At 51.1% G+C, this 10,888-nt stretch overlaps 1 protein-coding gene across 3 annotated transcripts in view; it reads right to left on the bottom strand.

The window, feature by feature from the left end:
• The window catches only part of Eps8l2 (EPS8 like 2), a 23,698-nt gene continuing 12,810 nt past the window's right edge, over positions 1 to 10,888 (bottom strand). For all 3 annotated transcript variants that reach the window (XM_031388833.1, XM_031388835.1, XM_031388834.1), the window contains 17 exons: positions 7,584 to 7,745; positions 6,895 to 7,044; positions 6,743 to 6,822; positions 6,453 to 6,601; positions 6,298 to 6,368; positions 6,031 to 6,157; positions 5,771 to 5,859; positions 5,596 to 5,670; positions 5,219 to 5,367; positions 4,991 to 5,123; positions 4,592 to 4,704; positions 2,566 to 2,671; positions 1,871 to 1,990; positions 1,539 to 1,611; positions 1,249 to 1,429; positions 1,029 to 1,161; positions 1 to 896 (listed from right to left, as the gene is read on the bottom strand). In XM_031388833.1, the coding sequence (XP_031244693.1) occupies positions 783 to 896; positions 1,029 to 1,161; positions 1,249 to 1,429; positions 1,539 to 1,611; positions 1,871 to 1,990; positions 2,566 to 2,671; positions 4,592 to 4,704; positions 4,991 to 5,123; positions 5,219 to 5,367; positions 5,596 to 5,670; positions 5,771 to 5,859; positions 6,031 to 6,157; positions 6,298 to 6,368; positions 6,453 to 6,601; positions 6,743 to 6,822; positions 6,895 to 7,044; positions 7,584 to 7,745 (2,025 nt within the window). In that variant the 3' untranslated portion in view covers positions 1 to 782. The remainder of the gene's footprint in view (positions 897 to 1,028; positions 1,162 to 1,248; positions 1,430 to 1,538; positions 1,612 to 1,870; positions 1,991 to 2,565; positions 2,672 to 4,591; positions 4,705 to 4,990; positions 5,124 to 5,218; positions 5,368 to 5,595; positions 5,671 to 5,770; positions 5,860 to 6,030; positions 6,158 to 6,297; positions 6,369 to 6,452; positions 6,602 to 6,742; positions 6,823 to 6,894; positions 7,045 to 7,583; positions 7,746 to 10,888) is intronic.

The following is a 10,888-nucleotide window of genomic DNA, read 5'->3' as shown; positions in this document are numbered from 1 at the left end:
TTGCTAGGAGACAGCTGGTTTATTGACATAGTAATGGAGTCCCCACTCTCATCTCTGGGTCTGAGGCTCCATCCAGAGCTGGGAAACTCCCCAGCCACCAGTATAAAGGCTGGTAGAAATAGCCAGAGACATCTGTTATCACAGGCTCTTTGGGTGGGTGGGATGGAGCATCTGAAGTCAGAATCTATGTCTGGTGCATTCTTAGATCTTGAAAAGGAAAGAATACAGCATACACTATACCAGCAGGTCACCCAAGGCCTCCTGTCCTGGAGCCCCCTGACCAGGTTGTTCCTGGGATGCTAGCAGCGTGAAGGGAGTGGGCAAATCTGTAGGCAAGGACATCAAGCTGGCCAGCTGAGGGCTCAGGCCCATCCTGCAGTTAGGGCACAACAGATGCAGGGACACAATGAATCTAGAAGCAAGAAACACAAGGGAGAGCTGTGGAGTTGGGGCCCAGCATCCTAAGGAACAAGAACCTCCACGTGCATTGAGAAGACCAGGGGAAGAGTCCTTGTCCACCTGGAGAGTCCTGGGGCCTTGGCAGCAGGTTGAGAAGGGACTGGCACTGCCAGGTACAGGTTTGGCTGAGGCTGGCCTTGGTTTGGGGAGGAGAGTATGGGCTGGGACTGGAGTGGCAAAGGAGCCACTCACAGGTGTAGCTAGGCTCATGTACAGGACTCTGCCTGGAGGCAGGTAAACCAGTTACACCCAGCCCATCGGTGTCCTTGATATAAAATAATACACATATAAAAATAATACTCCATGCATTCGGGTTGGGCCCACTACAGGTGTGGCGCCCCTTCTGCCTCTGGTGAAGTGTGTTGGTTGGTATAGCTGTCCTCAGCCCTCCTGATCTTGTTCAAAAGCTTCTCCAGCTCCGACCCACTTTGTTGTTTCTAGGAAAAAGAGATTGGACCTCAGCCGGGAGGTTTGGGGAATAGGGGGTACAGGTCAGGGCCCTGCTGTTTTCTGTTTTTTCCAGTGACCCCAGGCACGAAGGAACTCAGAAGCAGGCAGGAGCTGCTCACCTCTAGGAAGGCCTTCTGAACAGTGAGCTGGCTGTACACGCGACTGCCCTCTTCCCCGCACACTTTTTTCAGTTCCTCCTTGTTGAGGGAGAAGAGCTGGGGTCCCGTCAAGATGCCCAGGTTCTCCACGATCCTAGGGGCAGGTGGGTGTGAGGGCGGGGCCGTGGGCGTGGCACTGTCCTCCAGGCGCCGCCCCACGGGCTGTGCACTCGGGGCTCACCTGCCACTGAACGCCTTGGCTTCCAGCCAGGCGCGGACCTCATCCGGACCTGACTCGAAGGTAAGCGGCAGGTGCACGGGCTGGCTGCGCTCCACGCGGAAGTTGCGCTGCGGCTGAGTCTTGATGTGGCTGATCTTTTTCATGAGTTCGTCATTGACCTCGTCCATGTGGTGGATTAGCTCTGTAGGGCGCACGCTCTCAGCCCTTCCACTTTGCCTCTCCCCCCTACCCCTTCCTATCCCCCACTCCCGGCCTCCCCGCACTTCTAACCCCAAAGTGGATCTACTTACCTTCTTTGTTCCCTGCGAAAATTGGGGGCAGTTTGTGGGTGGGGCTGGCTGGACCCCAGTATTTCTGGCCAGACTGCAAGGGGTGAGGAAGAGGTGAGGGGAAAGGTGAGGGGTTTATATTTATATTAGGATTTACCCAGGACCCCAGATGGGTAGGCTAACCCTTTCTTCCCTTGCATAGGACCCCAGGAACCCACACAGCCCTGGGCTCAGCTTGGGGGCAGCAGGTTTCCAGGGATCAGATTCAAATATCACATTGAGACCAGCTGCACCCCTGACCTTAGGGGCTCAGACTGTGCTGTAGACAGAATGGAGCCGTGGCAGGCGATCACCTGTTCCAAGGGGGCACCCACGTCCTCCTGCCGAGCCTCAGCCAGGATGTTGCAGGGCACATAGCCCGCCTGGCCACTGCGATTTCGTAGCTTCCACCACTGCCGGCCATCCTCCAGCACCTGCCAAGTGTCCAAATGTCTGTGAAACTCATCAACATCCTCGTGCAGACCTCAAGTACTGCTAGAGTCAGATGCTGGGGCCACTTGCCAAACCCTTTATAGAGGGCCAAAGCATCATCCTGGTTTCTCAAGCCCAGCTCTCCATCCTCTGGGCATGTCTTGGCCTGATGGGCTATCCAGTACCTGCCTGGCCTCCCCAGACCTGGAGATAGGGTACCTCTTAACCTGATTTTGAATGCAGAGCTTCCCCCAGCCTGCTCCACTTTCTGTCCCTCAGTAGGTGGCCTGGATTCAGGTTAGGCACAAATAAGTTGGTCCAGGGTAGTAATCTTGGGTGGGCATGAATGACAAGCCCCTGCTGGCTTCTACCAAAGCGCTACCCACTATGGTAGACCTTCAGGGAGTCCCCAAACATCAGAAGGCAGCTCGGTGGCTCAGCCAGACTATGATGGGGGACAGAGAGGCCACTGGAGGCCCAGTAGGAAGCCCAGGTCAAGCATCCTGGGAAGATGGGTGGATTACAGACCCTGGTCTCAGAGCACGCCCCACTTCCCCTCTATAGCCCGAGTCCTTACCTCTAGGATCTCATCCTTGAGCACAGACAGCTCATTGGCGTTTCGTGCTGTGAAATCATAAAGGATCTTCACGTAGTTGGTCATGGCTGGCGTCGGCTGGTAGCCCCTGCAGGACCAAGAAGAGCTGAGGCCCAGGGCTGGACAGGAGCCTCTTGCTGCTTCCCAGCTGCAGCTGCCTCCCGTTCTGCTGCCCGGGTTTCAGTGAAGAGAGGCTGTGCTTATCAGCCGGGAGTGGAAACTGTGACACTCCAGCAGGCAGGAGGGGGGCAGAACAGACTCCAAGAGGCTGGCCCAGCTCAAACTATCTTGGGAAGTCTCTTGCCTTGCTCCTCAGAGGGACTAGAGCAAGAGGTGTGCCTAGGGATTGACAGGGTCACACATTCCCAGTTGACCACAGTGCTAGGATATTTTCAGTTACAGCCCCTTAGAGATACTATGTGTCCTTTCTGGAAGCCCGCTTGCATCCTTGGAGCAGGGGTGAGCTCTGGCTAATGGTTTCCCCCCAGCCTGGTCACGTTCCTGGTCAGTGTGGCCCTGACACAGGATAATGCTCAGGTACACTGGAGAGGGAGGAGGGAGGAGGGATTCAGGTCTGTGCCCAGTGTATTGATAGGCTGAGAATGTTCCATACATGTGGTCCTAGTACAGACACTGGATACCAAGCTAAAGAAGCCCAAGGAAAGGGGTCCACTTGCTGGAAATTCTTGTTTCTAGCCCTTGAAAAGGAGCCCTAGGGAGCCGGGCAGTAGTGGCACACGCCTTTAATCCCAGCACTTGTGAGGCAGAGGCAGGTGGATTTCTGAGTTCGAGGCCAGCCTGGTCTACAGAGTGAGTTCCAGGATAGCCTGGGCTATACAGAGAAACCCTGTCTCGAAAAACCAAAAAAAAAAAAAAAAAAAAAAAAAAAAAAAAGAAAAGAAAAAGAAAAGGAGCTCTAGGACCACCAGGTAGACCCCGGGTAGGAGTAAGAACCAGAGGAGGGGGAGATAAGAAGGGTACCCCCATTTCTTGGGCTTCTCTTGTATTCACTGTGAGATGTGGGATGCACAGAGAGGGAGGGGATAATCGGAGACCCTCAGTCTGAGTCCCCAGCAGCAGCACAGTGGCAGAGCTGCTCCTGTTCAGTTTGTTTTATTCTTTCCTTTTTTTGGTTCATTGAGTTTCTAGCCTTGATTTTAATTAATTAAAATTTTGACAGGGTCTCACTAGGCAGCCATTGGCTCCCTGAGTCTTAGAGAGATCTGCCTGCCTCTCCCTCCTGAGTCCTGGGACCAAAGGTGTGGGCCCCCACATCCAATCTCCATTCCTTTCTAACACTGATTATGAAACAAGACAGTAAAGAAAGAACTAATGTAGCCAGGCACCAGTGGTGCACACCTTTAATCCCAGCACTTGGGAGGCAGAGGCAGGTGGATTTCTGAGTTCGAGGTCAGCCTGGTCTACAGAGTGAGTTCCAGGACAGCCAGGGCTACCCAGAGAAACCCTGTCTCGAACCACCCTCCCCAAAAAAGAAGAAAATTGGTTGCTAACAAAGCAAGCTCAGTGGGTTTTTTGTTGTTGTTTTTGAGGGTTTTGTCAGGGGATGCTTTGCCTGGGCATTGCTCTTACATCACAGGTCTCTGCTTATGTATTATGGTTTCCAATTTTGTGTTTTTATGGAATTTTTCATACTTTTTTTGTGCTTTTTCTTGGCTCTCTCCTTTTTTCTGCTTGTTTTGTCCTGTTCTTGTTTGCTGTGTTTTGTTGTTACAAGAGAGAAAAATAAAGGTGTGTCCCTTGTCCCAAGATGGATGTGGGGATGTGGGTAGGTGGGGAGGATCTGTCAGGAGTTAGGTGAGGGGAACCATGATCAGAATATATTTGTATGAAAAATCTATTTTCAATAAGAATGAAAATTATATGAAAAACAAGAAGAATGTTGGACTCTCGTTTGGAAAATAACTATTTTACACCAGAATGGGGCATTTGACACTGTGTTGGGGTAGCACATATGCAACAGTGTGTGGCACTCACGCTGGGGACTTACCTATTAGCATGTGGGGAGCTGCCTGGTGGTGCAATGTCCTCAGGGGCTTGGGGCTCAGAAGAGAGGCTGTGCTTTGGGGAATGTCGTACGGATAGTCGGCTTTTGGGGGTCAGCTGTGGGGAAAGCAGGGAGCCTGGGCTTGATGTGGGGTAGAGAACGGGCTAGAGTGACTGTGATCAGTCTTGGGACAAGGGACACAGCTTGATGAATATGCTGTGACCTAGCACCATTGAGGACAAAGGGCCAAATGCCCAGTCAGGTGGTAAGCCAAGGTGGCCTGGCATTGCAGGGGTTTGGGGAGAGAACATTGTTGCTTTAGAAGCCTTGAGGTTAGAAGCATAGGTGGGCTGGGAAGGAGCTCTGGGGAGGGGTGGGCATGGGCTGGGCTGGAGTTCTGACCTGATCACTGGGCACAGATGCCAGTCCCTCTACCTCCCAGGGAGCCTCCTGTAGGACATCCAGGGGTGGTTCCCAGCCGCTGCGGAACTTGGGCACATAGAGTGGCACCTGTGGCTCCCGGGGCCACTCAGAGCTGTGGTCAGCAGTCCAGAAAGTCAGTCATATTCCCTGCTGGGACCAACCCCCCTGAGACCTCTATTTAGTTCATATCTTGCCCTCTATCCATACCGAGGCCTCATCCAAGTCTCCCCCAATGATTCCCACAGTGTCATCTCTTTGGGGACCAGGTGGCCACGCAAGAAGCTCACAGCATCAGAGGACAGCAAAGGGCTGGAGACAGAGCGTGCTATGTCTGGGCCGCCACAGGTGTTGATGATCTAGACAGAGTGAGTTTCAGTGGGGAAGCCCAGCCCACCAAATCCACCAGACCCAGCCTACCCCCACCCTCCACGGCTCTACAGGCTGGCCCTCAGGGAGGGACTGTAGCCTCCTGGGAACCCAGACAGAGCTTGAGTATGCTAAGGTGGGCACTTGTTTCCTTCACCCCAAACCCATGTTGTATTACTCTGTGGCCCCTGACCCCACCCAGTCCCAGTCCCAGTCACCAGATCCAGAGGCCCGAAGAGGAAGTGCACCAGCTCAGCCGCACTGGGGTTTTGGATGTGCTTCTGCAGCTTTGCCTGGGGGTGGGAAGAACAAGCAGGTGACAGATGGCATGTGCGTGTGTGGGCCTGTGTGACACCCCATCCGCACTCCCAGCACAGGGCGGGGCTGACTCACCAGCAGGTTGATAGCCAGCTTGGTTTTCTGGAAACAGTCAACAAACTCTCCCTCTGAGGGGGGACGTGCCCGAAGCGTAAGGACACCCTCTGGCAAAACGTGGAAAGTTGTGAGCCTTGGACCCTACTGAGTGCCCGTGGAGTCCTGCCTGCTGTTGGATGCTGTCCCCTTCCAGACTAGCCTTCCCTCCAGCTTAGTGTGTGCCCACCATTTCTTGCCCCAGCGTTCTCCAGCCCCTTCCTTATCACTCTGGTCAGTACCTGCTGGCCCCTTCTTGTTCTTCTTCTTCCCCTTTTTCCGCTGGTTCAACTGCTTGAAAGCCTCAGCTGCCTTCTGCAGTCGGGCCACGAACCATTCAATGTCATCCAGGGTACAGTTAAGGATTTGCTGAGGTTAGAACAGAGACCAGGGGTCAGCTATTATCATCCCCACCTGCTGAGGGGACACTCTGGCAACAATGAGCCAGACCCAGTGCCAACGGGAAGCAGGCACGGACAGAAAAGAGCCTTGGAAGGCTGGGCACTCACAGTCTCCTTCTCTATTCTCTGAGCCAGCACAGCCCTCGGCTCTTCATCCTGGGATTCCCTGCGGCGATAGCCTGTTGGGGGAGGGAGCACAGAGCAGCTGCTGAAGGGTTTCTCCGTTAACCCCAAGTGGAATCCCCACCCATCCCTCAGCCTACCTGGTTCACTGAATGGCACTGGCACTGGCAGGCCAACACGGTTCTTGGCCTGAGGGGAATCTCCAGGCTGTCGCTGGAAGGGAATTGGGGCTGGGCTCTGTGGAGGAGGCAAGATAGACTGCCGCTGGCGGATCTTCTCCTGGTGTCCCCTAGAGGGCAGAGGAAGAGATAGCTCAGCCCGGCCATGACCCTCCTGCTGGGTGCTGCCACCCTGCTGCCCCCACAACCCAGGCTACTGTGCCCCGAGCAAGAGGGCAGGATCCCTCCTTTTCTACACCCCCAGGGCCTACTTTAGGGTCTGTGGCCGCATCTTCTTCCCCAGCCGATAGTCAGCCAGGGCACTCTCAATGTCTTCCTGGACAAGTTCCGCCTAGGGGGACATAGGGGTGTCAAGTCAGCTTGGCCAACTGGCATCATGCCCATCCCTGGCTGTCTGCCTTACCTCCACCTCATCACAGTGAAAGAAGTGGATGTCGGGCTTGTTCTGGTCTGAGTCCTGGCACACCAGCAGCAGCACAGAGGGGTAGCGCAGCTGGTTTAGCACTGTCTGGCTGTGCTGCACAGTGAGCAGCGGAAAGTTCTCCAGCTCCTCCTGCGGGAGGGTATACGGTGGGTCAGCCTTGCCTGACAGGCCATGGATATGGATGTAGGCTACCATCGTGACGCAGAATGCTATGTATGTGGCTGAGAAGCAGACGGACACCCCAGCGATGGATTCTTCTGGCCAAGGTATGTGGAATATGCTCCCCAGATAGGAACATATGTGTAACTCACAGGTGTAAAGCAGGAACACAGCCCACACTTGGCCCATGAACAGGGGGACATAGACATTAATTGGGGATGCCCTAGAGCACAGGCCCTGGGACACAGCTGTGTCTTGCTTGATACACCCAACAAGGCTCTTGCAGAGAACAGTGCTGCCCTGGTTGCTCAGCAACCTAGCAGGTGCAGAGCTAAGCCAGTCTAGGTTGCCAAAAGTGGCCCAGATTCTCAGCTGGGTCCAGCTCTCCCTGACTGCCCTTAGCCCCATTCCCCTCCACAGACCAGCATGCCACACACATCTGGATAAACTGCACATCTGGACCTGTCTCTGTCCATCAGCTCCCTGTACCTGCTGTTGTCAACCAGTACCTGAGACTCAACATCCAGCAGTCGCAGTGATTTGTCGTTCACCTGCAGCAGAACTTCCTGGGCCCAGACCTTCTCCTTGGAACTCAGCTGTACCAGCTTCCGGATGGCATCATCCACTGATGCAATAGCCTCACTCTTGTCCATAATGAATGTGGCCAGGTGCTAAGGGAAAGGTCAGAGGTCACAGCCAAGCACTGCTTAAACCCTGGGCACAAGAGAAGGCAGTCTGGGAGCCTCAGCCAACTGGAGATCCTGAAGGGCCACAGCTACACCTCAGGTGGGAGAAGTCGTCTTTCTGCTCTGGTGTGTGTCTTTGTGGTTTATGATTGCTGACTATAGTCCTCAAGAACTTTTAGACTGGGAGAGGGGAGATGGGTCAGTGGTTAAGAACAGTAGCTGCTCTTGCAGATCAGAGTTCAGTTCTCAGCACCCACATGGCTGCTGACAATCCTCTCTCTGTAACTCCAGTTCTGGGGGACCTGATGCTCTCTTCAGGCCTCTACAGCCACGAGTCACACATGTAGCATACAGATACATACATACAGGTAAAATACCCATACATGTGAAATAATAAAATTAAACCATTTTCCAGACTTGACTGGATATGGTGGTACATGCTTTTGATCCCAGCACTCAGGAGACAGAGGCAGGCAGATAAATCTCTGTGATGCTGAGGCCAGCCTGATCCACATAGCAAGTTTCAGGCCATCCACTGACACAATGTTTCTCATATATATATAATATATGTATATATTAAACATTTAACTCAGGCTGATCTCAAACTGAAACTTGGTATGTAGCTGAGTATGACCTTGTATTCCTGATTCTCCCAAGTGATGTGATTGCAGGCTTATGCTGCCATATCTGTATGGGGCTGTGGTACTGAGGATCAAACCCAAGGCTTTGTGCATATTAGGTAAGTACTTTACACACTGAGCCACATCCCAAGCCCCTCACCCCTTTTCTGAGAGGAGGTCCCACTCTGTAGCCCAGGTTGGCCTGTAATTCACCATGTAGCTCAGAATGCCCTCAAACTTCCAGTAATCCTTCTGCCTCAGTTTCCTGGGGTTTAGCTCTCCTTGATTTTGGCTAGTTTTCCTTTTATTTCCTTTAATTTATTTGTATTTTATGTGTATGACTGTTTTGCCTACATGTATGTATGTGTATAACATGTTTGTGCCTGGTGTCAGGGGAGTCCAGAGGAGGGCATCAGAGTCCCTGGAGCTGGAGATATAGAGAGTTGTGAACTGCCTGCTGTAAGTGTTGGGAACCAAACTTGGGTTGTCTGGAAAAGCCATCTCTCCAGCCCTTGGCTAGTTTTGTTTATATACATAAAGAGAGTGACATGCAGTTAAACAGTGGTAGTGACTCTTAATCCCAGCACTCAGGAGGCAGAGGCACTGGATTTCTGTGAGTTAAGAGGCCAGCCTGGTCTACAGAGCAAGTTCCAGGACAGCCAGGGCTACACAGAGAAACCCTCTCTTGAAAAAAACAATCCCTCCAAACTACCAAACCATTATAAACCATTCCAAATCAAACCAAGATTAAAAGATAACACCTAACAAAATGACTGAAGGAAAGGAGCACCAAGTCTACAACTTTTTAGTACAGTTAAAAAAAAAGATTTATGTATATAAGTGCTGTATTTGGATGTATGCCCGCATGACAGAAGAGGGCATCCGATCTCATTAAAGATGATTGTGAGCCACACCATATGGTTGCTGGGAATTGAACTCAGGACCTCTGGAGGAGCAGATAGTAAATACTCTTAACTCCTGAGCCATTCCTCTAGCCCTATAATAGGATTTTGAGACAGTATGTCACTATATGGCCCAGGCCCTTGAATTTGCAACTCTCTTGCCCAAACTTCCTTGGTGCTGAGATTATAAGTGTGTTCCACCACATTGGGTTATAAGTAACTTTTTTATTTTTATATTTTATTATTTCATTTATTTATTTTGAGTCAGGGTCTCACTGTTGTCCTGGTTAGCCTGGAACCCAGAGACCCACCTACCTCTACCTTCCAAGCGTTGGAATGAGAAGCAAGTGGGTACACACCCAGCCACTTAATCTATTCTATTCATTTATATATCTATCTATTTGCTTGCTTATTTATTTATTTATTTGTTTGTTTGTTGGGAAAAGGTTTTCTGTGTATCTCTGGCTGTCCTGGAATCCACTCTGTAAACTAGGTTGAATTAAACTCAGAGACCCAATGCTTCTGCCTCCCAAGTGCTGGGATTAAAAAGATGCATAACCAACATATGGCTCAGATATTTTATTTTATCTCATTTGGTTTTGAAGACAGGGTCCTACTATGTAGGTCTGGCTGTTCTAGAGCTTGGCCTGTAGATAAGGCATTGAACTCTGGGATCCACCTGTCTCTGCTGGGATTAAAGGTGTGTGCCACCCTGCCAGGCTTTTTTTTTTCTTTTAAGCACAGTGAGTGGATCTTTATTAAGAGAAAATGAAAAAAAAATCTCTAGTTCCAAATGAGGAATAATCTCTTCTTGTTTGTTTGTTTTGACAGGGTGTTGCTATGTAGCTCTTTCTTGCTAGTTTGGAATTTGACAAGTGGCCCAGGCTGGCTTTGAACTTGTAGTGGTCTTCCTATCCGTATCTTCCAAATGCTGCTGGGATTACAGGCATGTGACACAACACCCTGATGTGTGTGTGTGTGTGTATATTAATATATGTATGTATATTATATATGTGTGTATATTATATATACACATAGTGCATGAGTGTTTGCCTGCATATGTGTGTGTACCAGTACCTGGTGCCCATGGAGGTCAGAAGAGGGCATCAGATTCTCTAAAACTAGAGGAACCACCATGTGGGTGCTTGGAATCGAACCCAAGTCCTCTGTAAGTGCAAAAACTCTGAGCCATCTTTCCAGTCCCTGGTGTAACTTTACAAACCTGAGTTCTCTCCAGTCTCACTAATGTAATTTTTTAACAAAGTGAAATTCAGGAAGCCTGACTGAATAAAAAAAATGCAAACTGGGGCTGGTGAGATGGTTTAGTGGGTAAGAGCACCTCTTACTCTTCCGAAGGTCCTGAGTTCAAATCCCAGCACCACATGGTGGCTCACAACCACTTGTAATGAGATCTGACGGCCTCTTCTGGTGCATCTGAAGATAGCTACAGTGTACTTACATATAATAATAAATAACTCTTTGGGCCGGAGCAGTCAGGGACTGAGCAAGTGAGACTGACCTGAGTCAGCTGGGCTGATCAGAGCGAGCAGAGGTCCTAAAGTCAATTCCCAACAACCAGATGAAGGCTCACAACTATCTGTACAGC

The sequence above is a fragment of the Mastomys coucha genome, unplaced genomic scaffold (genome assembly GCF_008632895.1).
Source record: "Mastomys coucha isolate ucsf_1 unplaced genomic scaffold, UCSF_Mcou_1 pScaffold21, whole genome shotgun sequence".
Classification (NCBI taxonomy): Eukaryota; Metazoa; Chordata; class Mammalia; order Rodentia; family Muridae; genus Mastomys; species Mastomys coucha.
Note: the sequence above shows the minus strand (reverse complement) of the source record. Positions and strands in the feature narration are given on the sequence as shown.